The 20,724-nt window shown below is 31.6% G+C and overlaps 1 protein-coding gene across 1 annotated transcript; it reads right to left on the minus strand.

The window, feature by feature from the left end:
* Nucleotides 1-13,567: 13,567 nt before the first annotated feature.
* Nucleotides 13,568-14,722, minus strand: LOC129892692 (acetyl-CoA-benzylalcohol acetyltransferase-like). The gene has a single exon (XM_055968274.1). It carries the CDS (start codon nt 14,720-14,722, stop codon nt 13,568-13,570), a length of 1,155 nt encoding a protein of 384 aa, XP_055824249.1.
* Between the last annotated feature and the right edge of the window lie 6,002 nt (nt 14,723-20,724).

The raw sequence follows: 20,724 nt of genomic DNA on the forward strand, positions 1-20,724 counted from the left end.
GTATTTATTATTATTGTTGTTGTTATTTACTGTCATTATTAATATTATTTATCAAATTATTATTATTATTATCGTTATTATTATTATTATTATCATTGTTGTATTCATTATTATTATTGTTGTTATTTACTGTTATTATTATTATTATTATTTATCATATTATATTTATTATTTATCATATTATTATTATTATTTATTGTATTTTTATTATTATATATATATTTTACTACCGTTATTATTATTATTATACTTTATTATTATTATTATCATTGTTATTATTATTATGGCTATTATTATTGTTATTGTTATTGTTATTGTTATTGTTGCATTATTGTTATTATGATTGTTGTTGTTATTATTACTATCATTAGTATTATTATTACTATTATTATTATTACTATTATTACTATTACTACTATTATTAGTATTATTATTATTATCATTACATGTTAAATTTGCTTTTATAATGTGAATATATTCTCACTAATGCAATAGCTAACATTACATATATATTTAGATTTGTGAACTTTTAATTAAAATGGGTCATCATAATAAAAGAAACCTATATTTTTATTTAAGGCTAAATTATTAGTAAAAAATACCGCATTTAAACACGCACTTATTTCATGCAATAAGCAATATTTGCCTAATAATTTTAAGTTCAAAAAATCTTTTTCCATGTAATTACTAAGCTTCATTTTCAAAACTTTTGAACAACTTTTTTATAGTTTTAATCTAAACCTAAGTTTGGCCGGTAATCGTTTTTAACGAATCTTGAAGGATGCCTAACCCCTTCCCTTTAGGATAACTAGAACCCTTATCTAGAATCTCATAAGCTAAGTAGACCACTAATCGAAGATCATTTTTAGTATTAAATAAGTTAATTATTTAGGTATCCTAATTTACCTTTAAAATAATTAGGTGGCGACTCCTTAAAATTAAATAATTTAGGAATCATCAATACGTTGTACACCGTTTGACCTCGAGTTACAATGGGGTATAACAGCTTGGCGACTCCACTGGGGAATTAAGGTCTAAACCACAACCGACTTAGGTTAATAATTTATTTAATAATTTTTTTTATTGCCTAATCTGTGTTTATCCTGCTCATGTGATATAATTTATTTATTTGTTATTGTTTTATATAAATTATTTATTTGTTATTGCTTTATATAAATTATTTATTTGTTATTATTTTATATAAATTGTTTATTTGTTATTGCTTTATATAAATTGTCATTTCGTTCATACTTCCTCCAGTTCTGGAAAATTGACACGATCACACGTACACGTGAGGTGTGTTTTGCGCACCCACAAATTTTTCTTCAAAATCCAAAATTTAGGAGAGTTGACATATGCGCGGAGGGTCCGAATCTTTTTCCGTGTGGCCGCGTAGCTTTCTCACTCGAGTTGTCCGCTCGGGAACCTTGTGTCTAGTAAACTCATTCTTAATTCACCCAGAATAGAGCTAAACCAACACATTTTTAAGACATGCATCATTTAACATAGGAGGCTTAATATCCTTAAGTCCATTAGTCAACTTTATCCTAATGTCCGAGTGGGTTCACGACCCTAAGTAATTTTATCATTTGTATGTGCATTATTTGAAAAATAGTTGTGCCAGAATATGGACCATTTATCTAAATTAATTAAACCTTAAGAGGGAGGGTATTACTAATCCTTTTGTGATGCAAATAGCTATGAAGATCACAAGCTTTTATCTTGTGGAGATTGAACCATGAACATGTAAATGGAATGAAGATTTTTAGATGCGATGGAGAATTTTATTATTATTGTTGGCATGTAATAAAGCTTAATTCTATTTTTTATATTTAATTTTGGGGATAGATTTGTTTAATTAATTAAAGAGCAATGGAATGACATATTATGACACATTTATTTTTCAAATACGCGTTAGACCTACCTCTGGCATAAAGAGGTCACCTATATTAGGACGCATTATACTTGTGTTATGTGCTTTATAAATATTTGCATGCTTGCTTTTTATGTGACTTATATGAATTGTTTTTTGCAACATGAATTTAATTGATTATTACTAACATTATCTTTGTTTTTTTTTACAGAAGAGAAAATTATTTTTCTATCTCTTTATTTGATTACCTATTATAAATTTTATGTCATGTTTATAATTTTTTTTTTCACGTTTGCCGCATGTTTAACGAGTCTAGAGCATCGTTTAAGATCATAATTATTTTAAACTCGTGCGAACTCTTAGCGTCCTCAATTAAGATTTTCTTCCTTTAATTTTAATTTGTCATTATCTTAAAATTACTTCCTTTGACCCTTTCAATGCCTGTCCGCAACTTGCTTTTAAATTATTTTTCCTTAGTCTTTTGAAATGGGCTTAATTGTTCATCATTAGGTGTGATATTTTTGCACATCGATTCACTACTAATTTTTCTAGTCTCGTGCCAAATTTTACCTTTCTAGATTATTATGGATATAATTTTATTTTTAACAACAAAATATTTTTTCTTTAGTTCCATATTCTGTAGAAATAATTTAGCACTCAATCTAGTTATGGAGGTTTTGCTTATGCTCTCAAACTCTTGCAACTTATTAGTGATCTTCACTCCATTTGTTGCTTCACTAGCTTAATTCAAATACTTGTGTTTTTCTTCTAATGGGTTTTCAAGATTTTTTTTATGCACCTGCTAATTCCAAGTATTGGCATGCAAGTCGAGGAGAAAATCATAGGTCTACAATTGACATTGTTTCCATCCTCGATAATTTTTAATACGCCCGTACTAAAATAGATTATTTTTTTTCGCAATCCTTCAATTTAGCAAGTCCAATCCTTCTGCGCTTGATTGATCATAATTTCCTTATCAATTATCTTAATCTCAAGCGTTTCAACAAATTTGTATTGACATATTTTTTATTAAAACAAACTTTCTTATTAGATCCATTAATTAGTTGTTAACCACACTCTTAAATGATTTATTCTTGACCTGCTGCATACCTACTCTGCGCTTACCCAAATATTACATATTTTTTTTTTGTTTGACATAAGTCAACCTTTCTCGTCAATTCGTTCTAAACTTAGATCATTTTCTCTAGTCTAGAGCTCTTATCCTACGAAATCATGATTTTTTTTTACTTTATCTTCATTTGTATATTCTCATGCGCTAACACTTTATTTCGTTTCTAAAATTTTATTTTATTTTTGTCTAGCATTGAATATTGTTTTGGCTGCGAATCTGCATTAAGGGAAAATATAATGACAGAAGAATTGAAAGCATTCAACTACAATATGGGATTAGTGCAAGCACAAAATGATGATAACGAGAAGAATGTGATTCGAAGAAATGTATTAGTCAATCTGACAAATACCTTTAGCCTTCTTCCTACCACCACTAAGGCTTCCGGCTCAACTCAAAATATTTGTTTAACCATGCCTTCTCTCTCATCTTTTACCTACTCTTTTGCTATCCTTTCTAGACTTTCGAATAAACTACGTGTGACCTGATTCCCATTGGTAGCGGGATACGTAGGCGCCCATGTTGGGTTCGGTCTAGATAAAATAAAAAATTCATTTTCCCCAAAAGCAAAACTGGGACAGCTTTGCAGAGGACCTATAATCCTTCGAAAATACAAAGGTTATGATTACGAGCCATATTCACGCCATAATTGCTTCAAAGCCATAGCAACAAGAAATGCAGATTCAAAGCCAAAACTTCGTGGTTCAATGCAAGACAACCATTTTATTTTATACTAACAAATTTTCTTTGAGTAATGCAGAGGCTATTTTTTATTTATTCTTGAATGACAACACCATGAAGCCCAACATCAAACCAGAATTCGCAAGATTCAAATGGTGCAATATCATCAAGAATGAAATATGAAATTCACAATTTTCTTTGAGCATAAGAATCTCTTAGAAAATCAATGTCACCAAGGTGGAAGGTTCCTAAATTATGAGCAGCACACTAGGGATTTTCGTTAATGCTACACTGAGCTGTTAATGTTTGCTAATACAAGAGGCATTATACGTGGGATAATTGCTACTACAAGGCATTGCATCAAGCTTGCAAAGACTATATTATGAATTTTGCTTTAATGAAGACAGTACACCGAGCTCTGCACTGCATTTTGAATATTAAGTACTGCAAAGACATTGATACAGGCCTTCCATATTAGATTATCAATGCTTTCTACTACAAACAAATTGTACCAATCTCAATGCATTGCACCAAAATTCATATTTACAAGTTTGCACCATATATTGGGTTAGTCCACCCTAAAATGGGACATATCGGGTTCATCCACCCTAAAATAGGATATGGGTTTATCCACCCTCTAATAGGATATGGGTTCATCCACCTTAAAATAGGATATGAGTTCATCCACCCTCTAATAGGATACAACAGGTATTGCAGCACATTGCATAGGCACCCACCTTCTAATGCGGGTATTGCAGCACATTTCATAGGTACACACCTTCTAATGCGCGTATTGCATCACATTTCATAGGCACCCACCTTCTAATGCGGGTATTGCATCACATTTCATAGGCACCCACCTTCTAATGAGGATATTGCAGCACATTTCATAGGCACCTATTATAACCCGTATTTTGAACATTAGGGCATTTCGGGATAACGGTAATAAGTCAAGGGAAACGCTATGGTTGATCTTGTTGGATACAAAATTCTTATGACTAAATTGGAATTTCAACTTGGAAATATTAGAAAATGTAAGGGGCAAAATTTGGAATTTCTCATGGAGGATGTTATATCCCGTATTTTATACGGTTGGATGTTTTAAGGTAGCCGTGGTAAAGTTAAGGAAATGAACATCTTCCAAAATTTATTTAATATACAAGTTGGATATGAATATTATTTATGATCATTAATAGTGTGGAGATATTGGAAATGGCAAAGGGCAAAAAGGAAAATTCGCAAAGTGGCCTATGGTAATATTGTGAAAGGCTAGGGGTAAAATGGGAATTTCACAAAGTCTTCAAGAAGACTCATGTGGGACCCACATGCCACATGGCAGCCCATGATTGGAGAAAAGGAGTGTGTTGGACCAATGAAACCTTGACATGTGTCACCACTTAGATCTTGACATGTGTCGCCACTTAGAGCTTGACATGTGTCACCACTTAGGGGATGACATGTGTCACCCCTAAAGTTGTATATATATATATATGAGTCTTATGACTCATTAATTTCCATAATCATCTAGAGATTTCAAGAGAAACAAAACGGAATTACAAGAGAAAAAAAAACAATAGAAGAGAGGAGAAGAGAAACTTAGGCTAGAAACAAGGAAAGAGCTACGATTTTGGGAGGAGAAAAAGGTAAGTTCTCCAATTCCGTTCCAAGAATTAATTATATGAGATATACCATGATGTTATGAATATGTTAGTAATGAAATTTTATGGTTTTAGGCAGCCCAAAACGTTACCAAATAGTCCCTAAGTTTCAGCTGCGCTAAAGGAAATTCCGAGGCAAGTTTTGGCGAGTTTTGGTGAATTTCGGGAAAGGTAAAGTTTTCTGTTTTGAACTGGACTTTATGATGATGTTATGAAGTATATTACATGTCTTAAAATATGCTGGAAGTGTAAAAAAAATGTATAAGGATGTTTGACGTTGGAAACAAACTAAATGAAAGTCGTAGTAGTTAAATCGAAGTCGCGTAGTGTGTTGTTGTTGTGGTGCTGCAGTTTGGTGGTGGTTTAATTACGTGTTGCAGGGATGTAAAGTACTAAAAAATGGATGTGGGTGCTGCTGGTTGCAGCCACACAACCCTCCGTTTGGTATGACTACATATTTTACGAAATAAAGGTTAAAAACTCTATTTTGGTACCGTAGTTTGGAATGAGTTGTATAGAGCTTGTATTGTGTAAAGTTGAAGTGATTTACTTGTATACATGCTGCTGGATGTTGTTGTTGGTATGGTTGTTGACATGGTGGCCGAGTTGAAAACTCGGGGATGTTCAAGTTACAGGGGAGATGCTGCCCGATTTTCGGTAGATTCGGAGCTAGTAATAAACTAGTCGAGAGACATAGATAAGGAAATGATTTCTATGGTTACTTGGGTGTAGAGTTGGAAATTGGAAAGTGAAAGTTTATTAACCTTAGTATTAATTTCATGTTAAATAGGTTCAAGAGACGACGAGGCGAGCATAGTTAAGAGTAATTCGTAAGAGGTATGTAAAGCGAACCTTTCTTTCTTTTGGCATGTATTTGTTATAAGTATGTAAAGCATATTCTTTCGATTTTCATGTTTTGACATAAGTATGTATAGCTAATCTTTGTTTCGGTATGGTATTTATGAAACAAAAATATGAGTTTTATATAATTTCAAAGAGGTTCCTATTCCTAGAGCCATTAGGATGGCCAATTCCTTGATTTCCAAAATGTATTTTATTATGCTTCGATACGTCTATATGATTCCAGAAGATTTATTCTGATATAATCCAGGGTAACATTCGAAAGGTACTTGACATGAGTCTCATCTCGATTTTCAAATGATAGCTCATTTTGATTATTCCATTGAGTCTTAAATATGATTTAAATTGCATATAATTTCTCACTACTCCACTCGTGGATGCCTCAATGCTTCTTTCACTGAGCCTGGGCCAGGATATGTTTTCGTGCGTATTTCTCTGCATTATTCGCCGTGTCCCGATGTGAGGGGCCAGGTATGACATGTACCATGGGGTGGTAAATATTATGCCACGGAGTTATGCTGTGCCATGTACATATATGTTGTTCAGGGTACGGCGGGGCCTTGTCCCGTCATATGACTAGGATATCATTCTGTAGAGGTCTGTAGACATGAGATGTGGGTTTTGTATATATGTTTTGGGTTTTTTGTATTTCGTGATGGCCTATCGGCCCTCGTGCATTATATCTATTTAGAGATCCCTTCTGATCATTACTTATGTTTATTCGAGTGATGTACTAAGTGGGGCTAAGGGTACGTATGGGTGTCCAACTCAGGCATCAGTCATGGCCCACGGAGTTGGGTCGTGACAACACCCACCTTCTAATGCGGGTATTGCAGCACATTTCATAGACACCCACCTTCTAATGCGGGTATTTCAGCATATTTCATAGGCACCCACCTTCTAATGCGGGTATTGCAGCACATTTCATAGGCACCCACCTTCTAATGCGGGTATTGCATCACATTTCATAGGCACTCACCTTCTAATGCGGGTATGGCATCATATTTCATAGGCACCCACCTTTCTAATGCGGGTATTGCATTACATTCCATAGGTGCTCACCTTTCTAATGCGGGTATTGCAGCACATAATATCTTGAAATTTCTTCAAATGCATGCCCAAATGCTTTTCTAATATATTCAAATGCACTGCATAAATGTTTTCAATTATTATCAAATGCACTGCACAATTGCTTTCAATTATTATCAAATGCTCTGCACAAATGCTTTCAATTATTATCAAATGCTCTCCACAAATGCTTTCAATTATTATCAAATGCACTGCACAAATGCTTTCAAATATTATCAAATGCACTGCACAAATGCTTTCAATTATTATCAAATGCACTGCACAAATGCTTTCAATTATTATCAAATGCACTGCACAAATGCTTTCAATTATTATCAAATGCACTGCACAAATGCTTTCTGATATTATCAAATGCACTGCACAAATGCTTTCAATTATTATCAAATGCACTGCACAAATGCTTTCAGATATTATCAAATGCATTGCACAAATGCTTTCAGATATTATCAAATGCACTGTACAAATGCTTTCAAACATTATCAAATGCACTGGACTAATGCTTTCCAGTATATTCAAATGCACTGCACAAATGCTTACAATATATTCAAATGCACTGCACAAATGCTTTCGATATATTTAAACGCGCTGCACAAATGCTTTCGATATATTCAAACGCGCTGCACAAATGCTTTCGATATATTCAAACGCATTGCACAAATGCTTTCGATATATTCAAACGCATTGCACAAATGCTTTCAAATATTATCAAATGCACTGCACTAATACTTTTCGATATATTCAAATGTTTTATTGCGCTCCACATGGCTTTCAATTGCTTTCTACTACTTTGCACAAATGCTTTAAATACAATTGTATAAAACGCTTGTAAAAGTTGCAATATTTGCTAAGACATCATTTTCATTAATCATTGACTTGAGAAGTTGCAATCTTCATTAAAGTCGCATTCTTCATAAATCATTTGGGTTAAGGCCTCATTTCATTAATCATTGCTGAAAGCAACCATTATCATGAATCATCGACCTTAAAACTCTATTTTTCATACGTTTTGATTTTATTAAATCATTACGGCTTGCATGGCCGCATTTTCATGTACTCGCACCCTAGAGGTGTCATTCCCATGAGCTTATTGCACATTGCTTTATATTTATTATTTACTAATTATCTTATCAAGTTTAAGTTTTGCAGAAACCGCAGCATAACGTGGAACTGTTTCTAAGTAGTAAACGGGGGATATTTGTTGGAAAGTTAAACTCACAAACAACGGTCATGAATCTATTCTCGAACTCTACTCAGCCTACGTCTATGATTCAGGTTTTAAAATCCAGTCTCGTCATAACTCGATACTGGGACAATTTTTTGGCTAACCTTTACTTCGTTCTTCATAATATTTTCGCCCTTTGTCGAGTCTAGGTTTTTAATTTCACTTTTATCTCTTTATATTGCCACTATCTATCCTTTTATTTACCTCATTTTTTTAAATAATTCTTAATTTGTTCAATCTTATTCTCTTCCTTGGCCACCTCTGTCAACATTTTCCTCATTCACTGATACCGACACAATCTTATGATTGAGGTGTTTTCAACTCACTCCACATTATTCTGGCATAACTCCAGAGCTGCATTTAGCTTAATTCTTGAGCAAACTCGAGACTTGTTGGAAACTCAAAAACAAAATGCACCCACAATTTTTCACAATTTCTTTTATTTTCATAAACTTCATTTCAACGTTGATGATCGGGACAAAATTGACTATTATGTCAACTTCTTTGTCCAAAAACTCTTTCATCGTCTTCAGTCAAAGAGGGACAACTGTTGACACCAAATTTTGACCATCCACAACGTAATTTTTAAAAAATAAATTAAAAAAAAAACAAAAAAAAACTATGCATATATATTATTATTTTAAAATAATTTCGGTATATATATATATAATAATTATTGAACATTAATATTTTTATTATATATTCGAAAGTTATCCCAAAAAGATTTTTTATTTTTAACTAAACATTTTGTTAATTAGCTTGACTTAATTAATAGATTCACATTTTCAAGTTAATTCTAGCCTTCTTCAATTTTAAACAAATTAAAATAATTGACTTTTATAAACCATGCATATTTTCAAGTGTATTTTAAATAATTTTGTCATCTTCATAGCATATCCATTTTTTTTGTTATATAGTTATTATCTTTTAGTAATATTTAAAATTGACTTATAAAAAGATTATTTATTTATTAATATTAAATATTTCGTAAATTAATAATTAGTTACAATGAGGTTAATTATTTTTTTTTGACAACGTTTTAATTTTATATTAACAACGCTTTAATTCTTTTATTGAACACTACAACATGCACATAATATATATACCATCACCCAATTTTCACATCTCATTCTATTTATATACTGCACATAAACTAATTTACACATCTCTATAATAAAATAATTTCTCAATTTATACACTTTACAAATTTTCTTTTTTTCCAGAAAATGTATATCTATTACTAACTCAATCGTGCCCCCTCCATTTCTCCTTTTCAGAAAATTAAAATAAAAATAAAAATAAAAATAATATATATATATATATATATATATATATATATATATATACCCGCGTGCATCCCCTAACACTATAAAATAATAATAAGAATAAAAAAAAAAGCAAAAGTGTTTCCTCTCCCCACTTTTCAGAAAAAGCAAATATATAATATACATATATTAATAAATTAACCATTCTTGTCCCCTCCCATCTCCCCATACATATATATATATATTTTAATGTACATTTTGTCTTCTTTCAAAAAAAAAAAAGCATAACTAGTAATAAAATAAAAGAAATAAATATATATGTGCTGCATCCGTTTTTTAATATATATATATATATATATATATATATATATAAATAATTAATAAATATAATCGGCTATATATATAAAATATGTACATATATATAGAGATATATTCCATATATATATATATATCATTTTAAATAACATTCATTATTATAATAATAATTTTATTCATCCAACATACATTCCACGCATGTATTGCACCAAACCTTTCTTGTCCCCCTTTATTTATTTATTTTATTAAATATATTAAAAAATAAATAATTCTTCAAAAAAAAACTATATATATATATATTATATTCGTCCGAAATAAATAAAACAAACAAATAATTTTCGCATTATTTTAATATTCCACCCCGTTCCGCATTATTTAAATATTCCGCCCATTTCGTATTAATTATTATTTTTCTGCCGTTCCGTATTATTTTAATAATCCGCCCATTCCGCATTATTTAAATATTCCGCCCATTTCGTATTAATTATTATTTTTCCGCCGTTCCGTATTATTTTAATAATCCGCCCATTCCGTATTATTTAAATATTCCGCCCATTTCGTATTAATTATTATTTTTCCGCCGTTCTGCATTATTTTATATTTTCGCCCACTCCGCATTATTTTAATCATTCGTTTTATTTTTATTTTTATTTAATTTCCATCTACCTATAAATAGAGGGATTGGACAGAAGGAAAGGGGGCTTACACGGGCACGGAGAGGAGAGGAGAGAAAACGGAGAGAAGCAGGACGGAAGAATTGGGATAGATTTTTGGCATAGACAAAAACTCCTACACTCGTATTCAAATATATCTTACAAAAATTCTCGAATTTTCTTTCTGAATTTGCACTTGAATTTACTTTAAAAAACGAGGGTAGATTCATGACCAAATCATCCCCGTTCACTGCCCTGCAACAGGTAATATTTACTTCATGTTCCTTTGTTTTTTTCGTTGTCATTATGCTTAAATATTATCCTAAAAATGCTAGCCTCCTAATTTCGTCACTCTCTTTTTGTTTGCATGAACACTTCGGGAGCAAAAATGGAGTTTCAATGTAATCTCCATTCCCTCACATGGAGCCGATATCCTTATTATTATTTTTACTATTGTTATTATTATTATTATAATTGTCGTTATTACTATTATTTTAATTATTATTGCTATTATTATTATTAGTATATTTTATTTTCTGTTATTACTATTATTATTATTATTTTCGCTATCAATATTATTAATAGAAGTAGTAGTATGTTTATTTTTCTGTTAGTATTACTATTATTATTATTATTATTATTATTATTATTTTCGTTATTCATATTAATATTATTATTTTCATTATTAATATTATTAATAGAAGCAGTTGTATGTTTATTTTTCTGTTATTATTATTATTATTATTATTATTATTGTTATTATTGTTATTGTTATTATTATTTTCGTTATTATTATTGTTATTATTAGTAGTAGTATATATTCTTATTATTACCGTTATTATTATTATTATTATTATTAGTAGTAGTATTTTATTTACTGTTAGCATTATTATTATTATTATTATTACTATTATTAATATTTTCGTAATTATTATTATCATTATTATTAGTACATTTTGTTTACTGCTATTATTATTAATATTACTATTATTATTATTATTGTGTTATTATTAGTATTGTTATTTTCGTTATTAATATTATTAGTAGTTATAATTGTATTTTTATTTTTTACTCTTAGTATTATTATTATTATTATTTTCGTTATTATTATTATCATCATTATTATTAGTATATTTTATTATCATTATTATTATTATTATTAGTAGTAGTAATATATATATTTTTATTTTACTATTTTTATTATTAATATTATTAGTATATTTTATTTCTGTTAGTATTGTTATTATTATATTTTATTATTATTATTATTATTATTATTATCATTGTTCTTTTTATGGCTATTATTATTATTGTTATTATTATTATGGTATTATTGTTATAATCATTATTATTATTATTATTATTTATTATTATTATTATTATTACTATTATTATTATCGTTATTATTATTATCATCATTATCGTATTTATTATTATTGTTGTTGTTATTTACTGTTATTATTATTATTTATCATATTATTATTATTATTATCGTTATTATTATTATTATTATTATTATCATTGTTGTATTCATTATTATTATTGTTGTTATTTACTGTTATTATTATTATTATTATTATTTATCATATTATATTTATTATTTATCGTATTATTATTATTATATTTTTTTTACTACCGTTATTATTATTATACTTTATTATTATTATTATCATTGTTATTATTATTATGGCTATTATTATTGTTATTGTTATTGTTATTGTTATTGTTGCATTATTGTTATTATGATTGTTGTTGTTATTATTACTATCATTAGTATTATTATTACTATTATTATTATTACTATTATTACTATTACTACTATTATTAGTATTATTATTATTATCATTACATGTTAAATTTGCTTTTATAATGTGAATATATTCTCACTAATGCAATAGCTAACATTACATATATATTTAGATTTGTGAACTTTTAATTAAAATGGGTCATCATAATAAAAGAAACCTATATTTTTATTTAAGGCTAAATTATTAGTAAAAAATACCGCATTTAAACACGCACTTATTTCATGCAATAAGCAATATTTGCCTAATAATTTTAAGTTCAAAAAATCTTTTTCCATGTAATTACTAAGCTTCATTTTCAAAACTTTTGAACAATTTTTTTATAGTTTTAATCTAAACCTAAGTTTGGCCGGTAATCGTTTTTAACGAATCTTGAAGGATGCCTAACCCCTTCCCTTTAGGATAACTAGAACCCTTATCTAGAATCTCATAAGCTAAGTAGACCACTAATCGGAGATCATTTTTAGCATTAAATAAGTTAATTATTTAGGTATCCTAATTTACCTTTAAAATAATTAGGTGGCGACTCCTTAAAATTAAATAATTTAGGAATCATCAATACGTTGTACACCGTTTGACCTCGAGTTAAAATGGGGTATAACAGATACAAAGAGTTAGAAGTGAAGACCAACTGTCAACGTGATGTTTAACTTATACAAGGGCGGAGTTAGAATATCGGAAGAGGGTTCAACTGAATTCTCTTCGTCAAAAAATTACACTATATGTACAAGATCAAAACTATTATATATATATATATATATATATATATATATATATATATATATATATATATATATATATATATATATAGTAGATATTAAACTTCATTGATTTCTTCATATTTTGAATCGCCTTTATGAAAACTTTGATTTTGCCATTGATGACATGATTTGAAGTAGGAAGGTCAAAATAAGAGTGTTTTTTGAAAATCAAAATGTAATTACACTACATAGACATAAAAAAATTAAAGAAAATGATTGACTAAAAATAACAAAATTTATTAGTACTACACTAAATTAAACTTTGGTAAAAGCTAGGAATTCTTGGTCATGTTGAATGAAGTCCATGTACTTTTCCTTGAGATCCATTTGGACACCAATACTATTACCACATTGTGTTGAATACAACCAAAAAACTTGATTGTTTCTTGATCCAAAATGCATTAAATTTGGATACCCCCATCCAAAATTTGCTTCTTGCATATGAAACCTAGTCAAACTTGAGCAAGTAAATTCCTCAACATCATCATTAGCTCCCCATTCTTTTCCTTCATAATTTTTGTTATATAAATTAGCTACCATTTCAATTACTTCATCTGTTGATGAAGTTTCACCACAATCATCAAGAGTTTTCTGCATTGTTTCTCTTATTAATATTATGAAATCTTGTAACTCCATATTGGTAGTCCCTTTAGGATCATATGTTATAGGAATGTCAATAATAAAATTCCCAAAAGGATTAATTGCTTCGGGGTATTTAAGTTTACCGCGTAAATTCAGGGGAAATGACATTACTGAAGGCTTCATTTTCCCTGTTATTGCCCGTGAAGCACGGAGTTGAACCCTCCATAAAATTGCAGTGACCATTTCAACTCTTGAAGGCGTAAAGCATAATGCTTTTGAGTTTGTTAATTTGTCTCTAAGTTTTGATAGAGAGACTTCATCCATAATTTGGTTTTTGGCTATTAATTTTTTTTCCAAAGGTTTTGCCTGGTCGGAAAATGTTATGTCTCTTGGTCCGAAAATGTTAGCCAAATCAAAGCTCATGAAATTGATCTTTTCAGATGGGATTCCCAACTTACACACTTTGGACCACTCGTAGATGAAGGTAAAATTAGTCCACCCGTCAATTGCAGGATGGGAAGTGCTAGTAGATAACGCGATTGCTCCACATTGGAAAATCGTAATTTGCACAAACATAATTGGTGTCACGAACAAATTAATCGCATTGACATCCTTAATGTCATGTGGCCAAAATTTCATGACGAAATCCAAATTGTTGTGTGCTTGTTGGAGGAATTCATCGTCCATACGACAATTGACCTTGGCTTTTATTAATGTAACACCTTGATCTTGACAAATAATTGAACATTTGTTTTCATCAAATCTACCAGCAACAGGATAAACATGAGTCAAAATCCTGGAAAGTGATTCTTCAAGTTGTTGTACCATAGAATTAGTGGTAATTTTAGAGTTGTTTTTGGGATAAAATAGAACAAAAGGCATATGAGTGTGCTCAGCTAGTTGGTCAAAAAAAGATAATTTGTAGTTTTGGAGGTGATTTGGAGTAGGTGAGGATGGTTTTATGAGTTTTTGGGACATGATTTTAACTTGAATTTGGTCACTAAAATTAACACAAAGGCTATCCATTTTTTGATGTGACAAAAATATTGTGGGAAAGAGACCTAATTGAAGAAGTTTGAAGACACAAGTTGATAGGTCTAAAGTGTTTTCTATTTATAATATAATATTGATCTCTCGGTAAGAATACTTGTATTAGGAGCTTATATCATCAACCAAGGCGGACTTAATGTATTTGTACGGACTTATTCGATTTTGATGCGAAACATAAATTTATACGTAGAAATTTATTAGAATTGCAATAAATACTATAAATGAACCCACAATTTAAAAAATATATGCATTCAATACTAAAAACCTTTAATACTAAACCCATAAAATTTAAATCTTAAATATGCCTCTATTATCGACAGATTGAAGACATTTGTATTTCTCACCCATATTATAGTTAATTTGCACTTTCTTAATATGAATTCATCATACATTTGGAATGGATGACATAAAGGGAGGACTCTAAGATGAGTTTAATATTTAATTTTAAAGTAGAGGTGTGTCTTAAATAAAATTGTTACTTTTAATAAAATCTGCTTGAAATCAAAGAAAAGATTTATTTATCCACGTAATTTGTCGGTCAAATCAACTATTCTCTCATGAGGTAACACTCCTTTATAAATAAAGTTTGGTAAAACATGCCATTTTCACCTTATTGGAATTGATAGTATCGAAAAAGTCATGTCTAAATTGAACATTTTCCACCTCAAAACATGAGAGTTCTAAACTATTTGAACAGGTCCAAAAAAGAAACATAAACTGAACTACTAACAACCGCCGGGGGGGGGGGGGTTGTAGGAAGCGGCAGAATTCAATACATAATTTTATTTGGTTCAAACCTAATATTTATCTTAAGAACTTATTGAATATGTACAAATTAATTATTAATTTAGTGTACAGTAACTTAAAAGAATTAAAATTTTGAATTCATAAACTTTAAATTTTGATTTCGTCGTGTTACAGACTCAGTGCTTCATTCCTTATTTATTCATTGGAGTTGAATGTTACAATTAACTCAACTACTTCCACTTTATGGCTACTTCATTTTCTTTTTATGTATATATATTTCACCTTACTTCATTAGCTCAACTACTTCCACTTTAGTTCTTACATCTCTCAAGTTCTTGTCATAAGCTCTCATCAACTTATGACATCCTTCTCTTTTTCTCCTAAAATTACACTTTTCTCGACCAATGCAAGTTACAACCCTCATCCTTTCTGTCACAACCCTAACCCACCGTAATTGATACCACTCTAACTCTTCAGTAGGAAAACCACTATTACAATCCATACTAATCAACAATAACAAGAAATAAGCAATTTAAGATGTGGAAACATGTTAAATAAAGAAAAAGTATTGAGTTCGCATAGACTCAATCAACGAAACTAAAACATGCTGAAATACCCCTAGAACATGAAAGCGATTGTACCAAGACTCTTACTACGCCACAAGTTTAAAGAAAATAGGGTGCAACCTCGAAAGTCATAAAATAACTAATGTCTGAAAAATCTAAGTCCGAAAAGGAGGGACCAAGATTGAGAAGAACTCATGGTAGCCTAAAAGAACTGGCTCACCATTGAATTCTGTAAAATCACCGATCGTCTACTCGAGGTCTTTCAGCAAACGCCTGAAGATGCCCTGTACTCAACAAAGAAAGAGCAAGTGCAGTATCAGTATACAAAACAATGATGTATTGATAGAAACACGCGACTATTCTAGTAAGTTAGATATATAACAGGTAACCACAACACAATAAGCACACATATATATTGAATACTTTACCACTAGTCATATCATAACAATATATATACCTTTACATAGGTCAACAGTCTTAATTTCAATGCCACAGTCAAAGAATGATTCTCTCATGGAACCCACACTCTATCTGATAGTGTGTCAAAACGTGACACCCGATCCAATATTATGTCAGAACGTGACACCTAATTCAAATACGTATCAGAACGTGACACCCGATCCAAAATACGTGTCGAAATATGACAACCGATCCAATCAAACACAACACAATCATAATTACAATCAATATTCTCAACAATTACAAATACTAAGAGCAGGTTCATTGCATGCCATTGATAAGAAACAATTATTTCATTTGGTTCATTTCATCTTCCCCTATTCACATGCATATATGCATACAAATGGAGCAGTTAACAAACACATATGACACAGACGGGGAAGACAAACCATTACCTATGTCAAAACTAATCCTTGGAAACCCTAAACTGCTAGAGCTTTCTCTTTTCGAAGCCTTTCGGTTTTTTCTTGGTCTAAAAAAATCACACATATGTAAAGGATCAATAAAATGGCCTAATTTATCCGAATTATAATAAAATACTAACCCTTGGCCAAACCAGTGATCTTAATGCCCAACTAGGGCTTTTCCCATCATTAATTTAAAGCCAAAACCATCAACCAATGATAACCAAAATGATTTTAAGTTCTAAGAATCAAAATACGAATTAGGGGAGTAATTAACTTACCTTTGGCGCAAGAATTCATGGAAAATCTATGGAGAACAGCCCTAGGTCGTCTCTTAGCTCTTAAGAATGATTTTTGCAGAAAAATAACATTTCTGGGGGGTTTCCCCATTTTTGTCCCCACTGGCCCGTCATAGCGAGCCCATCTCGCCACGGCGGCCCCGCCCTGGCAGGATGCACGGAGACAGAATGTTGGAGTTTGAGTCCTAAACTCCCATTTTGCAACACATCCTCAACCTATGATATTCTAAATTTAGTACTTCAAGCTAATATCAATTACGGGAGTTCTACTTGCCTGAATATGATTCCATAAATCCGTACAAGTTCCTATTGTTCTGGCTATCAAATCAAAAGATCAAATAAGAATTCAATCCCCCATCCATTATCGGATTATCCTAGATCTCACCTGACTCAGAGTTTGTCTTAGTCTGGCCTAGGCTCAATATTTCTAAGCCACTACCCAAAAGTTTTCTAGCCCAATTTCCTTCCCCATTGGCCTATCCATAACGACACGAACAATTTGTTATAATAGATACCAATTTATCTATCACTCATCCCTAGTGACTAAACTAGGAAAACTAGGTTAAGACAAAGATAGAGTAGTACTTGATTCGATGAATAACTGGGGATACTTGTCTCACATGTACTTCTCAATTTTCCAAGTAGCTTTCTCTGCTAGACGATTCTTCTACTAAACCTTCATAGATTTAATTTCTTTGGTCCTCAACTTTCAAACATCACAATCTATAATTGCAACTGCTCTTTCTCATATTGAAGATCTTTGTTTAACAAAACTGAGTCCCACTTGATTATATAATCTTCATCCCCAATGTACTTTTTCAGCATGGACACATGGAACACTGGATAAACTCCAAATAGGCTACACGGTAAAACAAACCTATAATTTACTGGCCCTACACAATCAAGAATCTCAAAGGGACCAATATAGCGAGGACTGAGCTTGCCATTCTTGCCAAATCTTATCACCCCCTGGGTGACACTTTTACAAGAACTTGCTCACCGGCCTGAAATATCATGTCCCTTAACTTACGATCAACATACTTCTTTTGTGGACTTTAAGCTGCTAAAACCTTGGCTTGGATGCTTCCTAACTTATCGTTAGCATCTCTTACCAAGTCAACCCCAAGGGCTTCACATCTCCAGTCTTAAACCACCCTATGGACAATCTACATCCCCTCCCATAGAGAAATTTGAATGGTGCCATATCAATGCTAGATTGATGGCTATTATTGTAGGAGAACTCACACAAGGGCAAATATTTATCCTAATGTCCTCCAAAATCAATCACACATGCCCTCAACATGTCTTCCAACACCTGAATGGTCCACTCTGATTGCCTATCAGTCTGTGGATGAAACGTTGTGTTGAAAGTGAGTTTAGTGCCCACCTCCTTATGTAATTTCCCATAAAATTTAGATGTGAACTGTATACCACTGTCTGAGATGATAGAAAAGGGTACCTCGTGCAACCTTAACATCTTCTTCACATAAATCTTCACTAACTATTGCGCATTATAGTCTATTCAGACTGGAATAAAGTGGGTTGAATTTACCAATTTGTCAACCTCAACCCAAACAGAATCATACTTTTCCAAGGTCTTAGAAACACCCACCACAAAATCCATGGCTATCCTTTCCTACTTTCTTTCAGGAATGAGCATTCTCTAAAGTAAACCTGCAGGCATTTGGTGCTCATACTTCACTTGCTGATAGTTCTGATACTTAGCCATAAACTAAGCTATGTCTTTCTTCATGCCAGGCCACCAATAAAGCCGCTTAAAGTCTTGATACATTTTGGTCACACCTGTATGAATAGAGCACCGTAAACCATGAGACTCTATCAACACTTTCAGAATCAATCCATCTACTAGGAGAACACAAGTCCTTCTCCTAAAGCTAAGCACTCCACTTGCATCTAGGATGGCATCCTGGGCCTTGCCCAACAAAGTCTTCTCCGTGATCTCATTTAAGTTTGCATCCTCAAACTGCTTGGACTTGATTTCTTCAATAAAAGTAGGCCTTACCTCAACACTGGCCAGCACCCCACCTTTTTCTGAGATGCCTAGCCTCATAAATTTAGCCTCTAAGGCATGAATCTCTCTAGGCAGAGGCCGCTTATAGGCACCTAACAATCTAGACAACCCATACTAATAGGCTTCCGGCTTAATGCGTTTGCCATCACATTAGCCTTATATGGGTGATTCTGAATGGTGACGTCATAATCCTTGAGTAACTTCATTCACCTTCACTGTATCAGGTTTAAGTCTTTTTGAGTGAACACGTGTTGTAGGCTGTGGTGGTCAGTAAACACTTCAAACTTAACACCATAACGTGCCAACTCCAAATCATGTGTTAGATAGTTCCTCTCATGAACCTTCAATTACCACGAGTCATAGGCTCTAACATTCTTATCCTACATGAACACAACATCCAAACCAAAATGTGAAATATCATAATAAATAATGAAAACTTTACCTTCAACTGACAGGGTTAAATTGGTGTCGCGGTCAGAAAAGTCCTCAGCTTTTAGAAGATCTCTTCATATTTATCAGTCTACTCAAATAGTACCTCCTGGTTAAATGGGTGGCGATAGAAGCAAAGTTCCTCATGAATTAGTAATAGTAACTAGTAAGTCCCATAAAATTTCTAAATTCAATCATAGAGTTGGGCCGAACTCAGTTCTTAACCACTTCAATATTTTAGAGATTTACCATTACCACTTCTTCGAAACCACATGCCCCAAAAAGGTAACTGATGATAGCCAAAATTCACACTTAGAGAATTTTGCATACAACGTATGTTTCCCCAAGATACCCAAAACAATACAAAGATGGCATGCATATTCTTTCGTACTCTTCAAATAGACCAGAACATCATCTATAAACACAATTATAAAGGAATCCAGGAACGGATTGAACACCCTATTCATTGAACTCATAAAGCCTGCAGGTGCATTGGTCAACCCAAACTAGATTACCAGAAACTCATAGTACACATACCCGATTCTAAATGTTGTTTTGGGCACATCCTTATGTCTAATATTCAATTGATGGTACCCAGATATTAGATCAATTTTTGAAAAGACCGACGCACCATGAAACTGGTCAAAAATATCATATATGCGAGGCAATATGCACTTATTTTGAATGGTGACCTTATTCAGCTGCTGATAGTCTATACACATTCTCATAATACCATTCTTTTTCTTAACAAATAGGATCAGAGCACCCCACGGGGAAGCACTAGGACGGATAAAACCTTTATCAAGAAATTCTTGAATTTGAGCTTCAAGCTCTCTCAATTCTA

This window comes from Solanum dulcamara, chromosome 6, assembly GCF_947179165.1.
Source record: "Solanum dulcamara chromosome 6, daSolDulc1.2, whole genome shotgun sequence".
Lineage (NCBI taxonomy): Eukaryota > Viridiplantae > Streptophyta > Magnoliopsida > Solanales > Solanaceae > Solanum > Solanum dulcamara.

Bases quoted from the DNA above. Each gene is read 5' to 3' on its own strand.
- LOC129892692 (XM_055968274.1), bottom strand. From the start codon at position 14,722: ATGGTACAACAACTTGAAGAATCACTTTCCAGGATTTTGACTCATGTT.